General features: G+C 39.4%; 1 protein-coding gene and 1 long non-coding RNA gene across 12 annotated transcripts in view; one reads left to right on the top strand and one right to left on the bottom strand.

Moving 5' to 3' along the window:
* The window catches only part of LOC133659721 (uncharacterized), a 50191-nt gene that overhangs the window by 10620 nt on the left and 15404 nt on the right, over positions 1-24167 (top strand). The gene's annotated exons all lie outside the window — the stretch shown is intronic.
* The window catches only part of si:dkeyp-97a10.3 (uncharacterized), a 62057-nt gene continuing 60033 nt past the window's right edge, over positions 22144-24167 (bottom strand). For 5 of the 10 annotated variants that reach the window (XM_062062324.1, XM_062062325.1, XM_062062326.1 and 2 more), the window contains 2 exons: positions 23149-24167; positions 22144-23078 (listed from right to left, as the gene is read on the bottom strand). The exon at positions 23149-24167 is cut by the window's right edge and continues 556 nt beyond it. In XM_062062324.1, coding sequence (XP_061918308.1) covers positions 23052-23078; positions 23149-24167 — 1046 coding nt within the window. In that variant the 3' untranslated portion in view covers positions 22144-23051. The remainder of the gene's footprint in view (positions 23079-23148) is intronic. The other 5 variants (XM_062062333.1, XM_062062331.1, XM_062062334.1 and 2 more) reach the window with 2 other exon arrangements.

Raw genomic sequence — 24167 nt, 5'->3', positions numbered from 1 at the left:
TGCATTGATTGGAATCAGACAGTAGTGGTGATAACATCCACATTTTCAAATGGAGGAGAAAAATACAAAATAAAATAAAATGAAACAAAATAAAATAAAAAATTAATAAAAATAAATGAATACATAAATAAATAAATAAAATAAAACACAAAATAAAATACAAAAAACTTGCATTGATTGGAATCAGACAGTAGTGATGATAACGTCCACATTTTCAAATGGAGGAGAAAAATACAAAATAAAATAAAATGAAACAAAATAAAATTAAATAAATACAAAATAAAAATATATAAATAAATAAATAAAATAAAACACAAAATAAAATAAAATAAATTACAAAAAACTTGCATTGATTGGAGTCAGACAGTAGTGATGATAACCTCCACATTTTCAAATGGAGGAGAAAAATACAAAATAAAATAAAATGAAATAAAATGAAACAAAATTAAATAAAAAATCAATAAAAATAAATAAATAAATAAAATAAAATAAAATAAAACACAAAATAAAATACAAAAAACTTGCATTGATTGGAATCAGACAGTAGTGATGATAACGTCCACATTTTCAAATGGAGGAGAAAAATACAAAATAAAATAAAATGAAACAAAATAGAATTAAATAAATAAATAAATACAAAATAAAAATATATAAATAAATAAATAAAATAAAACACAAAATAAAATAAAATAAATTACAAAAAACTTGCATTGATTGGAATCAGACAGTAGTGATGATAACGTCCACGTTTTTGAATGGAGGAGAAAAATACAAAATAAAATAAAATGAAACAAAATAAAATTTAATAAATAAATAAATACAAAATAAAAATATATAAATAAAATAAAACACAAAATACAATAAAATAAATTACAAAAAACTTGCATTGATTGGAATCAGACAGTAGTGATGATAACCTCCACATTTTCAAATGGAGGAGAAAAATACAAAATAAAATAAAATGAAATAAAATGAAACAAAATGAAATAAAAAATTAATAAAAATATAAATAAATAAATACATAAATAAATAAAATAAAACACAAAATAAAATACAAAAAACTTGCATTGATTGGAATCAGACAGTAGTGATGATAACATCCACATTTTCAAATGGAGGAGAAAAATACAAAATTAAATAAATAAATAAATACAAAATAAAAATATATAAATAAATAAAATAAAACACAAAATAAAATAAAATAAATTACAAAAAACTTGCATTGATTGGAATCAGACAGTAGTGATGACAACCTCCACATTTTACAATGGAGGAGAAAAAAGTCCCCCTTTCTGTCCAATACCACATGAAAGTGTCCAGCTTCCATACTCCTTTTTATGCACTTTACAAGAAATACATTGGCGGCAAACTCCGTAGCTTGCCAGCTTTCTGAGACTCTTATTTTGTTAGCGCAGGCAGGATGGAGCAGGGCTTTTATTGTGAAGACAGGAACTGTGCAGTCGGTCTTTAGAGTTTTGACGGCAGGTACGGCGCGAGAGTCTGTTGAAATAAAAAGTGTTTCTCGCCTTCGTATCGGTCGTTTTTTCTCAATAATGATCTGGCAGCAGCCGGCGTCATCTCACAAGACCCTCGGGTGCCGTGAATGTCAATCAAGTGACCAAAGTCACGTCTTTTTTTAATGCCTGGCTGGCGATGGACTGACACACCCTCCACCATCCACCGCTAGCTCGCCATCCACGTAATGGACACCCCTGATGTTGAGGGAGAAGAGCAGTGGGGAAAGAACACACCCCTGGGGGGCGCCAGTGCTGGACGTGATGTTCCCCAGCCTCACCTGCTGCCTCCTGTCAGTCAGGAAGTTGGTGATCCACTGACAGGTGGAGGCCATCACGTGAGCTGGGTGAGTTTACGGTGCAGGAGATCTGAAGTCCACAAACCGGATCTTTTCATTTACATTCCATAACCTGTATAATAACTAAGTTGTAGCAACTTTGTTATTGGAAGAGCAACTTTTGGGCTAAATTATTTTTTTCCAAACATAAATATTTTTTCTCCAAGCAGCTAAAATGTACTTAGACTACAACATGTTATATATCATATACTGTACATATATTATGTAAATATTACATATATGTTATATTTTATATTGCTACTTTGGTACATTTTTAGTCTATTTTATACCTGCATTGTCCTTTCCATCCTTACACTTTCCATCCTTTGTAACTGAGCTACTGTGTGGAACAATTTAATTTCCCTTGTGGATCATTAAAGTTTGTCTAAGTTGTTGTTATCAAACGTGAGAGCATGACAAAATAATAATTTCAATATATTGGCCAGTAGATTAGACCGAGCCAATCAGTGGGCTGTTTAGTATCGTGGCCACTGATTGGCTCAGCCTCAGGCAGCATCATTTTGGGGGATTTAAAGACTGCAAATGGGTTTTATTTAAGGTTTAGAGGGCTTTAAGTATGTTTAAAAATGTATATAGAAGGTGTTAAAACAGTTTTTTTATGCTCCTAGCTATGAAAGTACTTTATTGATCCCTGGGGGAAATTCAGCACCACAGTTCGCTCACAATAGACAATAAACATTTAGGTATTTTTTACATGTGAATAATATAAATACAGTCTATTATACAGCATTATTCACATGTTAATAATATAAATACAGTCTATTATACAGTATTATTCACAGGTGAATAATATAAATAGAGTCTATTATACAGCATTATTCACATGTGAATAATATAAATACAGTTTATTATACAGCATTATTCACATGTGAATAATATAAATACAGTCTATTATACAGCATTATTCACATGTGAATAATATAAATACAGTCTATTATACAGCATTATTCACGTGTGAATAATATAAATACAGTCTATTATAGAGCATTATTCACATGTGAATAATATAAATACAGTCTATTATACAGCATTATTCACATGTGAATAATATAAATAGTCTATTATATAGTATTATTCACATGTTAATAATATAAATACAGTATATTATACAGCATTATTCACGTGTGAATAATATAAATACAGTCTATTATACAGTATTATTCACATGTTAATAATATAAATACAGTATATTATACAGCATTATTCACATGTGAATAATATAAATACAGTCTATTATACAGAATTATTCACATGTGAATAATATAAATACAGTCTATTATACAGCATTATTCACGTGTGAATAATATAAATACAGTCTATTATACAGCATTATTCACATATGAATAATATAAATACAGTATATTATGTAGTATTATTTACATGTGAATAATATAAATACAGTCTATTATACAGCATTATTCACGTGTGAATAATATAAATACAGTCTATTATACAGCAATATTCACATGTGAATAATATAAATACAGTCTATTATACAGCATTATTCACATGTGAATAATATAAATACAGTCTATTATATAGTATTATTCACATGTGAATAATATAAATACAGTCTATTATACAGCATTATTCACGTGTGAATAATATAAATATATTATGTCTATTATACAGAATTATTCACATGTTAATATAAATATACAGAATTATTCACATGTTAATATAAATACAGTCTATTATACAGCATTATTCACATGTGAATAATATAAATACAGTCTATTATACAGTATTATTCACATGTGAATAATATAAATACAGTCTATTATACAGAATTATTCACATGTGAATAATATAAATACAGTCTATTATACAGCATTATTCACATGTGAATAATATAAATACAGTCTATTATACAGCATTATTCACGTGTGAATAATATAAATACAGTCTATTATACAGCATTATTCACATGTGAATAATATAAATACAGTATGTTATATAGTATTATTCACATGTGAATAATATAAATACAGTATTATACAGCATTATTTACATGTGAATAATATAAATACAGTCTATTATATAGTATTATTCACATGTGAATAATATAAATACAGTCTATTATACAGCATTATTCACGTGTGAATAATATAAATACAGTATATTATATAGTATTATTCACATGTGAATAATATAAATACAGTCTATTATACAGCATTATTCACGTGTGAATAATATAAATACAGTCTATTATACAGCATTATTCACATGTGAATAATATAAATACAGTATATTATATAGTATTATTCACATGTGAATAATATAAATACAGTCTATTATACAGCATTATTCACGTGTGAATAATATAAATACAGTCTATTATACAGCATTATTCACATGTGAATAATATAAATACAGTATATTATATAGTATTATTCACATGTGAATAATATAAATACAGTCTATTATACAGCATTATTCACGTGTGAATAATATAAATACAGTCTATTATACAGCATTATTCACATGTGAATAATATAAATACAGTATATTATATAGTATTATTCACATGTGAATAATATAAATACAGTCTATTATACAGCATTATTCACATGTGAATAATATAAATACAGTCTATTATACAGCATTATTCACATGTGAATAATATAAATACAGTCTATTATACAGCATTATTCACGTGTGAATAATATAAATACAGTCTATTATACAGCATTATTCACATGTGAATAATATAAATACAGTATGTTATATAGTATTATTCACATGTGAATAATATAAATACAGTATTATACAGCATTATTTACATGTGAATAATATAAATACAGTCTATTATATAGTATTATTCACATGTGAATAATATAAATACAGTCTATTATACAGCATTATTCACGTGTGAATAGTATAAATACAGTATATTATATAGTATTATTCACATGTGAATAATATAAATACAGTCTATTATACAGCATTATTCACGTGTGAATAATATAAATACAGTCTATTATACAGCATTATTCACATGTGAATAATATAAATACAGTATATTATATAGTATTATTCACATGTGAATAATATAAATACAGTCTATTATACAGCATTATTCACGTGTGAATAATATAAATACAGTCTATTATACAGCATTATTCACATGTGAATAATATAAATACAGTATATTATATAGTATTATTCACATGTGAATAATATAAATACAGTCTATTATACAGCATTATTCACGTGTGAATAATATAAATACAGTCTATTATACAGCATTATTCACATGTGAATAATATAAATACAGTATATTATATAGTATTATTCACATGTGAATAATATAAATACAGTCTATTATACAGCATTATTCACATGTGAATAATATAAATACAGTCTATTATACAGCATTATTCACATGTGAATAATATAAATACAGTCTATTATATAGTATTATTCACATGTGAATAATATAAATACATTATACATTTATTATAAATTAAGAATTTGCGTCAAATTTCTGTTTTAAATGATAAAGCGAATCAGTTATTAGTATCAAAATTTCCGCTTTTTCCTACATTTAAAAAAAAAAAATTATTTTGACAAAATTTGAGCTTGCGGCTGGCAAAAAGTACCTGGGCCACACTCAGGATTAGTTACTTTTATAACAGTTTAATGGACAAATATAAACATATATGTTCTGGTTTTCATGTTTGTTTGTTTTTCCCACCATGACCTGCCTCCTTTCAACACACCTTCCTGGCTTGGAGTTGCACAGAGTTTTAAATGAGGTCACCCGCAACATTTACTCTCAAATTCTGTGAACAAACTCTTTTTTTTATACTCCAACTGTGGCGGTGGTACATGGGCTCCATCTAGTGGTACGCCAAAGAATCACAATTAAAATACTTTTATTTGTGCTATATTCAAACACAGTGTTACTGTTCAAACTGTGTATACTTTTTAAAAATACATGTTAATGAATACTTAGGCCTACTTTGCTACTGTATTTTAATGATGTCATTATGGTGAATGGAGAGCCAAGTGTTTCTCTGAGTTGCTTTAAAAGAGCCACTGTTGTAGTGGACACACACACAAAGAGAATCAGGTCAAGTAAATATGTTTTCCTGAGTCATTTACTGTAAGGCTTGGGAATAAAAGTCATCACTTCCTTGAATATTAATTAGAACACCAGAGCGCTTCTCAAGCTTGTTTCAGTCAAGTGCCGCCTGAACAAACACTACTAATAAAACATCAAAATGTGATTTATTATCGTCCAAAGCAGTGCTAATCTCTGTAAAACATTAATAATGAAGATTTGTGTATATTAAATATACATAAAGTTGTTTTTTTCTGTTGTCTCAATTACAATAAACATAATAATAATCTCTATTGTTTTTATTTGTGTGAGAGATTCAATTACATAATGAAATATATATACCAATATTTTGGTACCGGTACCAAAATGCATTTCGATGCATTTCTAAATAAAGGGGACCACAAAAAAATGGCATTATTTTAACAAAAAAATCTTAGTGTACATGAAACATATGTTTATTATTGTCATTTAGTCCTTCAATAAAATGTTGAACATACTAGACAACTTGTCTTTTAGTAGTAAGTAAACAAACAAAGACTCCTAATTAGTCGTATGCAGTAACATATTGTGTCATTTATACACCTATTATTTTGTACACATTATGAGGGACAACCTGTAAAAATTTATTAATAATCTACTTGTTCATTTACTGTTAATATCTGCTTATTTTCTGTTTGAACATGTTCTATCTACACTTCTGTTGAAATGTAATAATCACTTATTCTTCTCTTCTTTCATACTTGACATTAGTTTTGGATGATACCACACATTTAGGTATGGATCCGATACCAAGTAGTTCCAGGATCATACGTTGGTCATATTCAAAGTCCTCATGTGTCCAGGGACGTATTTACTGACTTTATAAACATAATATGAATTAAAAAGAAAAAATATCGATGTAATCATAGTAGTATTGATTAGATACGCACTTGTACTTGGTATCATCACAGTGGATGTCAGGTGTAGATCCACCCATGGCATTTGTTTACATTGTGACGCCGGTGAGCTATTGTATCCTCCTACGGTGTGTAGTGAAGCATGTTTAGATATTCCTCGTCCTCCAGAAACGTACTTTATTTGTCGCCATGGAGACCAGGATTAGTGATTTAGAAGTAGCTAAAACACTGCGGGTGGATGTTAGCTGCATGTCTTAAAGCAGCTCTTCCTGAGTGTGTCAGTGTTATAACTTCACCTTTATCTTTACTTTTTACACCAAAATGCGTCCGTTCGTCCTTTTCTGTCTACACACTGTGTCTGCTTGTAAGTACTCTGTGTGTGTGTGCGCTGCCGAACATGCTCCTCTGCTCGTAAAACCAGCAATGTCATGACGTGACGACGACGCGCCGTCATGCCTGTAAAAAAATAAATAAGGGGAAGCAGTACTTTTTAAACAGAGTATAGTACCATTTGTGATTCATTAGTACCATGATACTATACTAGTACCGCCATACTGTACATCACATATGTCAGAGTCAAGGCCCGCGGGCCATATCCGGCCCGCGAGAAGGTTTTTTACGGCCCTTGGGATGATCTTGATTTATTATTAGAACCGGCCCGCACACCGCAGATCTTTTTTTTTTTTTTTTTTTTTTTTTAGACCGCAGATCTTTTACACGCACCAAGCGGATGCCGGTCCAAGGTTCCGAAAGGGGGCGAGCGGCCCGCCGGGACGCGCCTGCCGGCCGAAGGGCTGCAGCCTGGCCGTCAGTCGCGGAGCCCGCCGTGCCACGCGCGCCAAGGGGGCGGGCCGAAACCCGGCCCCTTGGCCCTGAGACTTCTGCTTTGTTTCCCCAAACCGCGCGTCACCGCCGGGCCCGCACCACCGTCGGGCTGCAGCCCGAGCGTCGGTGGCGGAACCCGTCATGTGCCGCGCGCGCCAAGCGGAGCGGGGGGGTCAAGCGGGCCGAAACCCGCAGGCCACCCCCTCACCACGAGGCCCTGAGACTTCTGCGTTTGACCCCTACGCGCGGCCCGTCGGGACGCGCCCGCCGTCAAGCCACGAGGGCCAGCCGTCGGGTCGCGGAGCCCGCCGTGCCACGCGCGCCAAGGGGCGGGCCGAAACCAGCGGGGGGTTTCGGGCACCCAACTCGCCTCCCTCCCACGGAGGGAGGAGAGGGGTTTAATGTGAACATTACTGTGCAATCACATATTTAGAGTTTTTACTCAATTCAAGTTTAAAAGTTAAAGTTTAATATTTGTTTTCACTGCATGTTACTTCTCCTTAAACAAAGTGTTGTTTTTGATTTATAGATTTTTGCACTTTATTTTATTGTATTTCAATTTAATTATATTTTAAAAATATTTCAGTTGAGTGGATGATAGAAAATTGCTATTATTGTTTTTTTCTTTGAAGTAAATTTAGCCCACTTTTGCTAAAATAGAAAATATAGGCTACTGATGGTGCCTTGAATACCGGTTTCTTTCATTTAATGTTCATGTTATGGGGATTTTTATATAAAGGAAATTTGTCTTTTGTGTCTGTTGAAAATTAAAGATTACTGACAGAGCCATAAGAAAATATTGCTTTATTTATCTGATCATATTGGAATATATTTGTTAGGTTTTCAGTAGGTTCAATTAGGTTCACTAGACTATATGCGTCATTTAAACATTTTTCAATGAACATTCGAACAGTCCGGCCCTCGGCTTGTAGCTAAATTTTTTATTTGGCCCTCCGTCCATTTGACTTTGACACCCCTGCTGTACATATACTAGACTGTATCTGTTTTTCCCAGGATATATATTATTTTTTCCCTCAAGGACGATAGCAAAGCAAATCTTTATTGTGCAACAAAAGGAGCCGTGGGCCACCATCACGCGGCGCACAAAGGACGGGTTCTGGGTCAAAGGTCAGCGTCTTGGTCAGTGCAGCGGTCTAAAAACCCCTCTGTGCTCCTACCTTTAATTAGCGTAACAAGTCCATGCACTTATCCTCCACCAGGAAGTTACTGTGTGCACAAAAGTCCCGGTTTTAGTTTTTATTTATTTAAAAAAAAACATTTTTTTATCGACATCCAGCATCAGACATTCATATCCATTACATCATATTCACATAAATCATATATCTATTGTCTGCCCTAAATGTAAAAATATTTTTGTTTATATCCCACCCATACCACCCACCTCCCCCTAAAAAAAGAAACAAAAAAAAACAAAACGTAAGTAATATCTACAAATACATCAATTAAATAAACAGAAGAAAAAAATAATAATAATAATAACAATAATACATTAATAATAATAATCAGAAATAAAATGTTTAGTTTTTAAAGTCCGCCAGCCGCTTTGTGATGAAAGATGGTGGCGGCCAGCCCACGTTCGCCTCGCTCGCATGACTAATGACGATAATGGCTTTTTGCCGATATCCGATATTCCGATAGTGTCCAACTCTTTAATTACCGATACCGATATCAACCGATATATGCAGTCGTGGAATCAACACATTATCATGTCTAATTTGGACAACCAGGTATGGTGAAGATAAGGTACTTTTAAATAAAATAAAATAAGATAAATAAATTAAAAACATTTTCTTGAATAAAAAAGAAAGTTAAACAATATAAAAACAGTTACATAGAAACTAGTAATTAATGAAAATGAGTAACATTAACTGTTAAAGGTTAGTACTATTAGTGGAGCAGCAGCATGCACAATCATGTGTGCTTACGGACTGTATCCCTTGCAGACTGTATTGATATATATTGATATATAATGTAGGAACCAGAATATTAATAACACAAAGAAACAACCCTTTTGTGTGAATGAGGGAGGTTTTTTGGGTTGGTGCTTTAATTGTAAGTGTATCTTGTGTTTTTTATGTTGATTTAATTTTTTTTTTTAAATTAAAAAAAACAAACCGATACCGATAATAAAAAAAACGATACCGATAATTTCCGCATTTATCGGCCGATAATATCGGCAGGCCGATATTATCGGCCGATAAATGCGTTAAAATGTAATATTGTAAGTGTATCTTGTTTTTTATGTGGATTTTTAAAAAGATACTGATAATAAAAAAAACGATACCGATCATTTCCGATGTTACATTTTAACGCATTTATCGGCCGATAATATCTGCAGGAATATCGGCCGATAAATGCGTTAAAATGTAATATTGTAAGTGTATCTTGTGTTTTTTATGTGGATTTAATTTAAAAAAAAAAAAAAGATACTGATAATAAAAAAAACGATACCGATCATTTCCGATATTACATTTTAACGCATTTATCGTCCGATAATATTGGCCTGCCGATATTATCTGCCGATAAATGCGTTAAAATGTAATATTGTAAGTGTATCTTGTGTTTTTTATGTGGATTTAATTTAAAAAAAAAAAAAAAAAGATACTGATAATAAAAAAAACGATACCGATCATTTCCGATGTTACATTTTAACGCATTTATCGGCCGATAATATCGGCAGGAATATCGGCCGATAAATGCGTTAAAATGTAATATTGTAAGTGTATCTTGTGTTTTTTATGTGGATTTAATTTAAAAAAAAAAAAAAAAAAGATACTGATAATAAAAAAAAACGATACCGATCATTTCCGATATTACATTTTAACGCATTTATCGTTTGATAATATCGGCCTGCCGATATTATCGGCCAATAAATGCGTTAAAATGTAATATTGTAAGTGTATCTTGTGTTTTTTATGTGGATTTAATTTAAAAAAAAAAAAAAAAGATACTGATAATAAAAAAAACGATACTGATCATTTCCGATGTTACATTTTAATGCATTTATCGGCCGATAATATCGGCCGATAAATGTGTTAAAATGTAATATTGTAAGTGTATCTTGTGTTTTTTATGTGTATTTAATTAAAAAAAAAAACAAAACAAAAAACATACTGATAATAAAAAAAACGATACCGATCATTTCCGATATTACATTTTAACGCATTTATCGGCCGATAATATCGGCCTGCCGATATTATCGGCCGATAAATGCGTTAAAATGTAACATCGGAAATGCGTTAAAATGTAATATCGGAAATGATCGGTATCGTTTTTTTTATTATCAGTATCTTTTTTTTTTTTAAATTAAATCCACATAAAAAACACAAGATACACTTACAATATTACATTTTAACGCATTTATCGTCCGATAATATCGGCAGGCCGATATTATCGGACATCCCTACTAATGACGTGGTCAACTTCCTCTCTTTGTAGTGTCTGTTGTGTGCGCAATACGTATTATTATTGCTCATGTTTTGGTATATGGTTGTTTTATTTTGTAGCTGCATGTAGAAAAGGCGCAGCTGAAGCACTGCAGTTAAGTGGCTGTTTGGAACTTGCCAACAGTTACATTTTCTAGGGGACTGGATTTATTTTCACTCCTGAATAAATAAGTAGAGGAGCGCGGGGGCTGTACCTCAGAGCGTGGTGGGAGACTGAGTGTGCAGCCCCAAACGTTTCTCCTCATGAGCAAAATTGAACTCCGTCTCTGCCTGATTCCTTGCTTCTTGTCTTGTTTGATAGTTTAGTGTTTGAAGCACAGTACTATGATGCTGTCACGTCACCTGCTGTCCAAAGTAAACACCAACCTGTTGATCATTAACGAGCCAAAAAATAACCTCCACTATTTGCCTTGTCACGGCCATCTTTAATTGTCACTATTTTATTGTCCCCATGACTTATGACCAAGGGCTTGGATGTTTGGAGGCATTGTATCAATCAATCAATCAAAGTTGATTTATAAAGCCCTAAATCCCGAGTGTCTCAAATGGCTGCACAAGCGGCTGTGATTAGAAGACAACAGCTGCTGATGTTTGGATCCAAGCAGACAAGAAAGCGTGAAGTGTCTCTTTAAGAAGGACAAAAGAGCTGATGCAGCATTCTGGACTAACGAGGTCTGATTAGAAGCGGGTCCTGAGTGACACGGACCAGAGATGTCCCTAATGTGTGCGGTGGAGGGCGGCGCGGCCTGAGGGATCCTCCTGTAGATCACAGCTTTCTGCTGACTCAGCAAAAAGCGCGTGTGATAAATGCGGCGGCCTAAAGAGCGCGTGTGATAAATGCGGCGGCCTAAAGACACCTTGAACATATTTTACAGGTCGCACGAGCTGCTCGGGAATAAAACGGCCGTGACAAATGAACTCTCCACGGAGGAACGTGTGAACGTTAACATGGCGTCACCCGACCTGCCGGCGACATTTTGGTGGGCTCAGGTGCTGCAAAGTCACTCCCACACTCACTAGTCGCCAGCAGTGTTGGGACTAACGCGTTACTAAGTAACACGTTACTGTAACGCCGTTAGTTTCGGCGGTAACTAGTAGTCTTAACGCGTTATTTTCTATATTCAGTAACTCAGTTAACGTTACTACATGATGCATTACTGCGTTATTTTACATTATTTTTTATGCCGTATCGGCTAGAAACAGAAGATCTGAGTGTGTTTTATTGGAGAGTTGCAGTGTCTTCCTTCTGATTGTTCCTGTCTCACAAGAGGCGCACTCTGTGTGTGTGTGTGTGTGGGGGGGGGGGGGGGGGGGTCTGTGTTTATTAACAAGACATCATGGCAGAGCCGCAGTCGAGTTTCTTAACATGGAGATATTCTCACTACTTTTCTTTTGTCGAGCACAAAGAAAATACAATTTTGAGTTAAATGTAAGTTGTGTCTTTTATCAAAGATCCCATCTACTGCCCAAAACGGCAATTCAAATCTGCCGAAACAGCTACAAAAGCAACATGCTTCGACGAAGCTAGTAACGAGAGACACACTCCACCTCCACCTAAGGATTTTAACGGAGGGACTGCCAGGTACTTTCACTTTGTTTGAAACTCTCACTAGTCGCCAGGTACTTTCACTTTGTTTGAAACTCTCACTAGTCGCAAGGTACTTTCACTTTGTTTGAAACTCTCACTAGTCGCCAGGTACTTTCACTTTGTTTGAAACTCTCACTAGTCGCCAGGTACTTTCACTTTGTTTGAAACTCTCACTAGTCGCCAGGTACTTTCACTTTGTTTGAAACTCTCACTAGTTGCCAGGTAGTTTCACTTTGTTTGAAACTCTCACTAGTCGCCAGGTACTTTCACTTTGTTTGAAACTCTCACTAGTCGCCAGGTACTTTCACTTTGTTTGAAACTCTCACTAGTCGCCAGGTACTTTCACTTTGTTTGAATATGAACGGTGACGATCCAAAGGACTGCAACCAAACAAATGGTTGTTATGAATCCCCAAAGGGCAAAAGAGTGTTGACCTTCACAGGCGAGCCTGCGATACTTGTAAGAAACTTACTTTGTTGCCATACAGATGAGAATTAGTGATTTAGATGTTGCTAAAACACTGTGGACCGACGTTAGCCGCTAGCTAGCTATGTTTTAAAGCAGCACTTCAGTGTTTATTGTTTCACCTTTATTGTTAGTATTTAAACCAAAATAAGTCAATTCTCCTTTTTCTGTCTCCATGTCGTTTCTGCTTGCAAGTGCTCTGTGTGTGTGTGTGTTGACTCACATGTGGCCTGCCTCATATTATAGCTCGCCATCATGCCAATGGAGGAAAAAAAGGTAGTGTTAAGTTTCCAAGGTGGTTTAATCCATTAGTACTAGCAGTATTACTTTCGCCCTAAAAGATCATCTGCTGCATTATTCATGGCAGACACTTTTATACTTTCCAAAATAAAACCTGCTGGAATGATAATGATTGATGTTCCAGTCAGCACTGCGTCACTTACCATTCTCCAACCTGCATTTCCTTTCCCACGTTGTGTCATCTGCCAGCGTCCATCAAGTGGAACATCAAAATAGTGTCCAGCCGCAGTCAAAACTCCATAAATATTTACCACTGCTGAGTGGGGTGAGGAATGACTTTGGAAGCACACGTATTCTTACACATACACACACACGTACTCGTGCACACACACACACACACACACACACGTATTCTTACACATACACACACACGTACTCGTGCACACACACACACACACACACACACGTATTCTTACACATACACACACACGTACTCGTGCACACACACACACACACACACACGTATTCTTACACATACACACACACGTACTCGTGCACACACACACACACACACGTATTCTTACACATACACACACACGTACTCGTGCACACACACACACATACACACACACACGTATTCTTACACATACACACACGTACTCGTGCACACACACACACACGTATTCTTACATACTTGCGCACATACTCGTGCACACACACGTATTCTTACACACATGTACACACATACTTGTACACGTACACACACACGTATTCTTACACATACACACACACGTACTCGTGCACACACACACACACACGTATTCTTACACATACACACACACGTACTCGTGCACACACACACACATACACACACACACGTATTCTTACACATACACACACGTACTCGTGCACACACACACACGTATTCTTACATACTTGCGCACATACTCGTGCACACACACGTACACACACACGTATTCTTACACACATGTACACACATACTTGTAAACGTACACACACACGTATTCTTACACATACATGCACACATACTCGTGCACACACACACACATACAAGTACACGCACACATGTTCTTACATATACACGCACACGTACTTGTGCACGTACACACACACATACATACACACACACTTATTCTTACACGTACTTGTGCACACGCACATACACGTACACACACATACACACACACATATTCTTACACATACACACACACGTACTCGTGCACACACACACACGTATTCTTACACATACACACACACGTACTCGTGCACACACACACACACACACGTATTCTTACACATACACACACACACACGTATTCTTACATACTTGCGCACATACTCGTGCACACACACGTACACGTACACACACACGTATTCTTACACACATGTACACACATACTTGCGCACATACACGTACACACACACGTATTCTTACACATACATGCACACGTTCTCGTGCACACACATACAAGTACACGCACACATGTTCTTACATATACACGCACACGTACTTGTACACACACACACACACACACATACATACACACACACTTATTCTTACACGTACTTGTGCACACGCACGTACACACAGACATACACGTACACACACATACACACACACGTATTCTTACACATACACACACACACACACGTATTCTTGCACATACACGTACACACACACACGTATTCTTACACATACTCGTGCACACACACGTACATGTACACACATGCGTACACACACATGTACACGTATTCATACAGCTACACGCACACGTACTTGTGTACACGCACACGTACTCGTGCACATACACGTGCATGTACACACACATACACGTGCACGTACACACACGCACGCATAGGTACACACACAAGTACACGCACACACACACACGTACGTACGCACATGCATATGTACACGCACATGCACACATACACACACATTCACACACACACACATACATGTACACATACACATGCACGTACACACGGACGTACACACCCACATGCACACGTACACGCACACATGTACGTACGCACATACACGCACACACGTACACGCACACACGTACACGCACACGTACACACACACGTATTCTTACACATACACGCACACACACGCACACACGTATTCTTACACATACACGCACACGTACATGTACACACATGCATACACACACACGTACTCGTGCACATACACGTACATGTACACGCACACACACACATACACGTGCACGTACACACAGACGTACACACACGCACGCATAGGTACACGCACACATACACGCGCACACATACGTACGCAGACGCATATGTACACGCACATGCACACATTCACGCACACACACACATACATGTACACATACACATGCACGTACATACGGACGTACACACCCACATGCACACGTACACGCACACACATACACACACACATGTACGTACGCACACGTACATGCACACATACATGCACACACGTACACGCGCACACACACGTACATGTACACGCACACACACACATACATGCACGTACATGCACGTACATACGGACGTACACACCCACATGTACACGCACACACACACATGTACATGCACACACACACGTACACGCACACATACACTTTAGAACCTTTATTTAACCAGATAAGAAACACGTACATACACGCACACACGTACACGTACATACACGCACACACGTACACGTACATACACGCACACACGTACACGTACACGTACATACACGCACACACGTACACGCACACGTACATACACGCACACGTACATACACGCACACGTACATACACGCACACATACACGTACACGTAAACACGCACACCAAAGGAGCATTCACGGCTACAAAGACCAACATAAAGTTGACATTTCCACCTCCATCAAAGTGAAGCAGCAGCAGTTAGTGTCGTCACGTAAACAAAGTCTGCAAATAACGCAACTAAAACTTCCCACAAATCAGCACTTTCCAGCGGACGAGCCCTCGCCTCTCCTCCACCTCCTTGGCCAAGACTCTCCACGGCCCTGAAGAGCCTTCAAGGACTCATCCCAGGTGTGCACAGGTGTGCACCTTCATCAGAGTGAGGTGTCAAGCAGCACTTCTCTCAGGTGACGACAACACAAAGCACACACGTGAAGTGACATCTCTTCACTTCCTCTCCATAGACAGAGAACATCAGTGCCTCAGCAGCAATGAAGCTGGCTGCAACTACAAGATGCATACAAGTCTTGTCAGCCACACTTTTTCAGCAAAATAAAGTCAACATCTAGAAGAATCTTGGACCAGCTAGCCTTTAAAACTAATACAATTCTTGCTCTAAAACAAAATAATAAGTTATCTTACGGATCTTGGACAAGGTAGCATTTAAAGTCAGTAGGATTCTTGCATTGCACACACCGATAGCATAGAAGCATGACGATTGTGGGCCTGTAATAAAATGTGAACACAAAACACGTGTTAAAATCAATAGGGTTCTTGCATGAAAGCAGAAACTACAAAACACGTGTTAAAATCAACAGGGTTCTTGCATGAAAGCAGAAACTACAAAACATGTGTTAAAATCAACAGGGTTCTTGCATGAAAGCAGAAACTACAAAACACGTGTTAAAATCAATAGGGTTCTTGCATGAAAGCAGAAACTACAAAACATGTGTTAAAATCAACAGGGTTCTTGCATGAAAGCAGAAACTACAAAACACGTGTTAAAATCAACAGGGTTCTTGCATGAAAGCAGAAACTAACAGGACAACACAAACATGAAACCTTCGTTGTTGGCAGTTTGAAGTTTTTGTCAGTCAAAAAAAAACAAATATCAATAAAAGAGTTATTAAAAAAGATATTCCATGGCAAAGCACATCCTGAGTAAGAGAAAGCCAATCAATAAATAGCCTGCAGGTAATAACGACATCCCAGACACTAAATTGTCTTTTTCAGCTGCTGGCCTCACTCATGCGTGGCTGGGATTATTTTCCAACTCATTGAAGTCACATAAAAGCATTTAATTAATACCACGCCATCCAATTTGTTTGGATCCCTTCATAGTCTGTTTGGATCCCCTTCATAGTCTGTTTGGATCCCCTTCATAGTCTGCTTGGATCCCCTTCATAGTCTGCTTGGATCCCCTTCATAGTCTGTTTGGATCCCCTTCATAGTCTGCTTGGATCCCCTTCATAGTCTGCTTGGATCCCTTCATAGTCTGCTTGGATCCCTTCATAGTCTGTTTGGATCCCCTTCATAGTCTGCTTGGATCCCCTTCATAGTCTGCTTGGATCCCCTTCATAGTCTGCTTGGATCCCCTTCATAGTCTGCTTGGATCCCCTTCATAGTCTGCTTGGATCCCTTCATAGTCTGCTTGGATCCCCTTCATAGTCTGCTTGGATCCCCTTCATAGTCTGCTTGGATCCCCTTCATAGTCAGCTTGGATCCCCTTCATAGTCTGCTTGGATCCCCTTCATAGTCTGTTTGGATCCCCTTCATAGTCTGTTTGGATCCCCTTCATAGTCTGTTTGGATCCCCTTCATAGTCTGTTTGGATCCCTTCATAGTCTGTTTGGATCCCCTTCATAGTCTGCTTGGATCCCCTTTATAGTCTGCTTGGATCCCCTTCATAGTCTGTTTGGATCCCCTTCATAGTCTGTTTGGATCCCCTTCATAGTCTGTTTGGATCCCTTCATAGTCTGTTTGGATCCCCTTCATAGTCTGTTTGGATCCCCTTCATAGTCTGTTTGGATCCCCTTCATAGTCTGTTTGGATCCCCTTCATAGTCTGTTTGGATCCCCTTCATAGTCAGCTTGGATCCCTTCATAGTCTGTTTGGATCCCCTTCATAGTCTGTTTGGATCCCTTCATAGTCTGTTTGGATCCCTTCATAGTCTGTTTGGATCCCTTCATAGTCTGTTTGGATCCCTTCATAGTCTGTTTGGATCCCCTTCATAGTCTGTTTGGATCCCCTTCATAGTCTGTTTGGATCCCCTTCATAGTCTGGATCCCCTTCATAGTCTGTTTGGATCCCTTCATAGTCTGTTTGGATCCCCTTCATAGTCTGTTTGGATCCCCTTCATAGTCTGTTTGGATCCCCTTCATAGTCTGTTTGGATCCCCTTCATAGTCTGTTTGGATCCCCTTCATAGTCTGTTTGGATCCCTTCATAGTCTGTTTGGATCCCCTTCATAGTCTGTTTGGATCCCCTTTATAGTCTGTTTGGATCCCCTTTATAGTCTGCTTGGATCCCCTTTATAGTCTGCTTGGATCCCCTTCATAGTCTGCTTGGATCCCCTTCATAGTCTGTTTGGATCCCCTTCATAGTCTGTTTGGATCCCCTTCATAGTCAGCTTGGATCCCTTCATAGTCTGTTTGGATCCCCTTCATAGTCTGTTTGGATCCCCTTCATAGTCTGTTTGGATCCCCTTCATAGTCTGTTTGGATCCCCTTCATAGTCTGTTTGGATCCCCTTCATAGTCTGTTTGGATCCCCTTCATAGTCTGCTTGGATCCCCTTCATAGTCTGTTTGGATCCCTTCATAGTCTGTTTGGATCCCTTCATAGTCTGTTTGGATCCCTTCATAGTCTGTTTGGATCCCTTCATAGTCTGTTTGGATCCCTTCATAGTCTGTTTGGATCCCCTTCATAGTCTGTTTGGATCCCCTTCATAGTCTGTTTGGATCCCCTTTATAGTCTGTTTGGATCCCCTTCATAGTCAGCTTGCATCCCTTTCATAGTTTTTATTTCATAGTTTTTATTTTATTTTATTTTTTTAAACTATTATTTTTGTTTAATCGTATTTATTGGTGTGTGGCGTCGCGCGGGTCTCGCTTCCTGTTGGGTGGGGTCCGCGCCCGTGTGGCCCGACCTTGCACTGTGGGGTCTCTGTTGGCGACTTGATGTGGTGGCGGCGCGGCGCCCGTGTCTGGTCTGGTCTGGATACTGTGTCTCGGTTGTTTGGGCGGTGGTGTGTTTGTGCGGGTTTGGGTTGAAGTGGTGGGGTCTTTTGGTGGGGGTGGGGGGGGGGGTGTTGGTGTCTCGTGTTGGCGTTTGGGCTTGCTGGCGGGCTGGTGCTGGCTGGTCTCTGTGATCCTGTTGGCGTGTGGTTGCCGGTCGCGGTTTTTTTTTGATCGCTTTGATTTGATTGGGTGGTGCTGGCTGTCTGGGGGTGTTGTGGCTGCTGTTTCTGCTGCCGTTTGTTTGTGGTGTGGGCGCCCGTGGCTGCTGGGTCTGGTGCAGGGGGGTGGCTGATGTTGTGACTGGTGGCAGCGCGCGCGCGTGGTGGTGGTTGTCGGGGCTGACAAACTGTGTGTATGTATGTGTATGTGTGTATGTATATGTGTATGTGTATGCATGTGTACGTGTACATGTGTATGTTTATGTGTATGTATATATATATGTATGTATATTTCTGGGGGTACGTTCTGGGCCTGCCTGTCGGGTGGGGTCGGCGCCTCAGGCTACTGCATCCGGACTGCGTGTCTGGAGCTCCTAGGTCCCGCCGTCCATCCCTTCCGGGTGCCCGTCTTGGTTGGGGCCTGCTGGGTCTGGTCCCTGTGTCTACTGTGGTAGCTTGGTGCTGCAGGGTATTCCGAGGTGCTGCGAGTCGGCCAGTTGTTGGGGTAGCGACCTTGTGTGTCAGCATGTCTGTGATCTTCTTTTAATTCTTTTTTAAAATTATTTTTTTAAATAGATTTAATTATTTATTTATTCTTATTTTTTTTAATATATTTTATTAATATTATTATTATTATGTATTTATTTATTTTATTTATTTATTCCCCTACCTCAGGGGGGGGCTCGGTGGGGCGGTTGCTGGTTGTTCCATCGTTGGGGTCCCTGCGGGTGGGGTGGGTGGTTCCTGTGGCCCCGTGCTGGGTGGTCCTGTGGCGGCCAGCTTGGGTGGGGTGGCCGTGGGCTGGCCTCACCGCGCTCTCCGGGGGTGGGGGGGGCTCGTGGGGGCCCTGTTGCCGGTGGGGCGGGGGCGGTCTTCCCAACCGGTTGCGGGGGGTCTCCGGGCCCCTCGGGCGGGGCGTCCCGCCTTTCTGTCCGTGTGGGGTGTGGTCTCTCGCTGGCTTGGGGTCTGGCTGCCCCCTGTTTTTCTCGTGCCTTGTCCTCTGCCGGGTGGGCACCACACCTACTGTTTGTGGGATGGGCTCTCGGGGAGGCTGGGGCCGTACTCTGGCTCCCGCACACACTGGGAGTCAAATGTATTGTACATGCAAATTCACATTTACTCACACACATACATACATACATACATACATACATACATAGGTACCTACGCTCCCACATACATATACAAATAAATACAGTACATATTTACACACTCAAAGTTCATACATCCACACGCACATTCATTATACAAACATACTGTATACACATACTGTACATATACATTCACTGTACAAACACACACATACATATACTGTACATATACATTCACTGTACAAACACACATATACACATACTACACATATACATTCACTGTACAAACACACACATACACATACTACACATATACATTCACTGTACAAACACACATATACACATACTGTACATATACATTCACTGTACAAACACACATATACACATACTGTACACATACATTCACTGTACAAACACACACATACACATACTGTACATATACATTCACTGTTCAAACACACATATACACATACTGTACATATACATTCGCTGTACACACATATACACATACTGTACATATACATTCACTGTACATATGCACACATACACTCATGCACATAATCACGTTTCATCAAACATATATTAACGTTGTTGCCCTAGGGTAAACTGGGTATAACACATGGCACACTGACAAAGCTTAACCTATTGTTACTATAACAATCTACAAGGTTAAGGTTGCTTCTCTTTCTTCCCCTCCATTTTTCTGCATTCTTTCGTATCTCAAGTTATCATTACGTATATGTATTGTTGCATTTGAACAATTGTATTGTTGATAATAAAGGTAAAGTATTGGTATTGTTTATTATCAATAGCACTATTTCTATTGGTATTCATATTGCTCCATTTTTAGTGTAATAATGCTCACTGTCATTTCTGTATTTCTTTTTTTATTTTCGCTAACTGCTTATTTGCTACTACTTTTACCATCATATTTGTACATGTCGTATTTGCTGATGTTGCTCTGTTGTTGTTGTTGTTGTTGTTGTGTTTGCTGTTGTTGTCTCTCTGTCTAATCCCCCTCTTGTCCCCACAATTCCCCCCTCTGTCTTCTTTTTCTCTCTTTCTATCCCCTCCTGCTCCGGCCCGGCTGCACCAAATGATAATATAAATACATTTAATAAAGTCAAAATACAAATAAGGCAACAAGAGAAGTATCCTACACTTCTCTTTTGTTAAGTAAATCTGAACAGCCGATATGGGCATCTACATCTACTATATGATTTGCCTGAGAAGCTGGGCAGGACATTATAAAAAAAAATAAAATAATAAAAAATTAAAAAAAAATAGTCTGTTTGGATCCCTTCATAGTCTGTTTGGATCCCTTCATAGTCTGTTTGGATCCCCTTCATAGTCTGTTTGGATCCCTTCATAGTCTGTTTGGATCCCTTCATAGTCTGTTTGGATCCCCTTCATAGTCTGCTTGGATCCCCTTTATAGTCTGCTTGGATCCCCTTCATAGTCTGTTTGGATCCCTTCATAGTCTGTTTGGATCCCCTTCATAGTCTGCTTGGATCCCTTCAAAGTCTGCTTGGATCCCTTCATAGTCTATTTGGATCCCTTCATAGCCTATTTGGATCCCTTCATAGTCTGCTTGGATCCCTTCATAGTCTATTTGGATCCCTTCATAGTCCTCTTGGCTGAGGCCAATCCTCTTATTGTCAAGTGTGGCAGGAAGTAAACCACACCAGCCAAAGAAAAATAAAAAATTAAATAGTCCCGCGTGCAGCAATGATTTTGGTCTTCTGTAATTAATTTCCTGCTCAGACTGTGTCCACAAACATTAAATAAAAGCTTTTAATCACTTAAAAACTGCCAGCTGGCGTTAGAATCCTTGCAGAAACCGGAAGAAAGTCGATACAAGGGGGAAAAAGGTACAGAAACAGCAAATCCAAGAAAACAGGATGGAATGTGTGAAGATCCTTCATTAAAAAGACGTTAAGGTCAAAGTGAAAAGAAAATAAGTGCAACAGGTGGCGCTATAAGCCCCGATGAAACCAGCCAATCAGAAGCCATTGTGGAAAAAAAGCGCCAGAACACCAACAGTTCATGAAGGTGGAGTTTTTTTTAGCCAATAGGAAGCTTGAAGAGAGTCATTTCAGGAAAAGGCATAAGAGAATTTTGAGAATTAAATGAAGAGATACTCCTTCAAAATAAAGCAAACGAGATTTCAGGCTGAGGCAGCAGGTGGCGCTACAAGCCCTACTGGGCCAACCAGAAAAAGAACAATGGATTATGGTGAAAAAGGGTGAGGACAGAGGGAGTTAAAAGGTGCTTAGGGAGGCTGCTAAAAGTTTGTAAAACTATGTTGATGTACTGTAGAGAGCCTTACAGTGCGTGGCGGACATCTTTTCATGACAAATGCCAGGATGTCGGAGGTAACGAGGCCACAAAAAAGCGTGGCAGCTGCGAGGGGAGGAGCCTGTCACCACCTGGGCGCCCCCCGCTGAGCCTGAGTGGAGACACAGTCATGGTTTGTGTCAGAACCACTACAACCATGAACTCACCTGTGTGGCACTCACCTGTCGTGTGTGGGCGTGGCCCTGAGTCTCCACGTTTGCAGGGTGGTGGTGGTGGTGGTGTCCAGGTCGGTGGTGCGGGCGTCGCTGTGGCTGCTGATGAGGTCCTCGTGTCGGGGATGACTTGTGTCGGGTCCTGGGAAGACTCTGGAAGCGGGTTAGCGGGATGACGGTGGGAGGGGTTGGCGGCCGCGGGGTCCCATCGGCGGCGGTGGCAGGGGCTTGAGTCTGCGTGCCAGGGTGACGCAAGGCGGCGAGGGTTTGTTGCTTCCGGTTCTGGAAGGTCTGCGCCCGGTTGGTGTGGGCTTTCAGCACCGCCTGGGTGAGGGCGCTGGACTGAGGCTGCTTGGGGACCACAGCTGTGGCGGACTGGCGAGGTGGACCGGCGCCGTGAGTCGGAGCGCTTGCACCTTGTGGCGTTTGGACCAGCAGGAGGTGGTTGGGGTCGGCCAGACCTTGTGGCGTTTGGACCAGCAGGAGGTGGTTGGGGTCGGCCAGACCTTGTGGCGTTTGGACCAGATGGAGGTGGTTGGGGTCGGCCAGACCTTGTGGCGTTTGGACCAGATGGAGGTGGTTGGGGTCGGCCAGACCTTGTGGCGTTTGGACCAGATGGAGGTGGTTGGGGTCGGCCAGACCTTGTGGCGTTTGGACCAGATGGAGGTGGTTGGGGTCGGCCAGACCTAGTGGCGTTTGGACCAGATGGAGGTGGTTGGGGTCGGCCATAGCTCTGGTATCAACACCCAGTGGGTCTCCCGCCGCCTGCCTCACAAAAGGGTTGGTGCTTTGACCCCGGGCCCTCAAGTCCTCCTGGGACCGCTCCCTTTGCGAAAGGGGGCTTTTATGCGAGGGTTTGGCGGGTTCCAGCTTCGGCACTCGGAGGGTGCGAGTCTCCCAGACGTCTGCCGAGTGGCTCCTGGTCCTGGAAGGTCGTGTGAAGGGGTCACGACCCCGCGTGTGCTGCAGAGGTGCATGGCTGGTGTAGTCGTCTGACGACTGGGCTCCGGGATACGCCGGCGTTCCTC

Source organism: Entelurus aequoreus, linkage group LG11, assembly GCF_033978785.1.
Source record: "Entelurus aequoreus isolate RoL-2023_Sb linkage group LG11, RoL_Eaeq_v1.1, whole genome shotgun sequence".
Lineage (NCBI taxonomy): Eukaryota > Metazoa > Chordata > Actinopteri > Syngnathiformes > Syngnathidae > Entelurus > Entelurus aequoreus.
The sequence above is the reverse complement of the archived record's forward strand: the minus strand, read 5'-3'. Positions and strand labels throughout refer to the sequence as shown.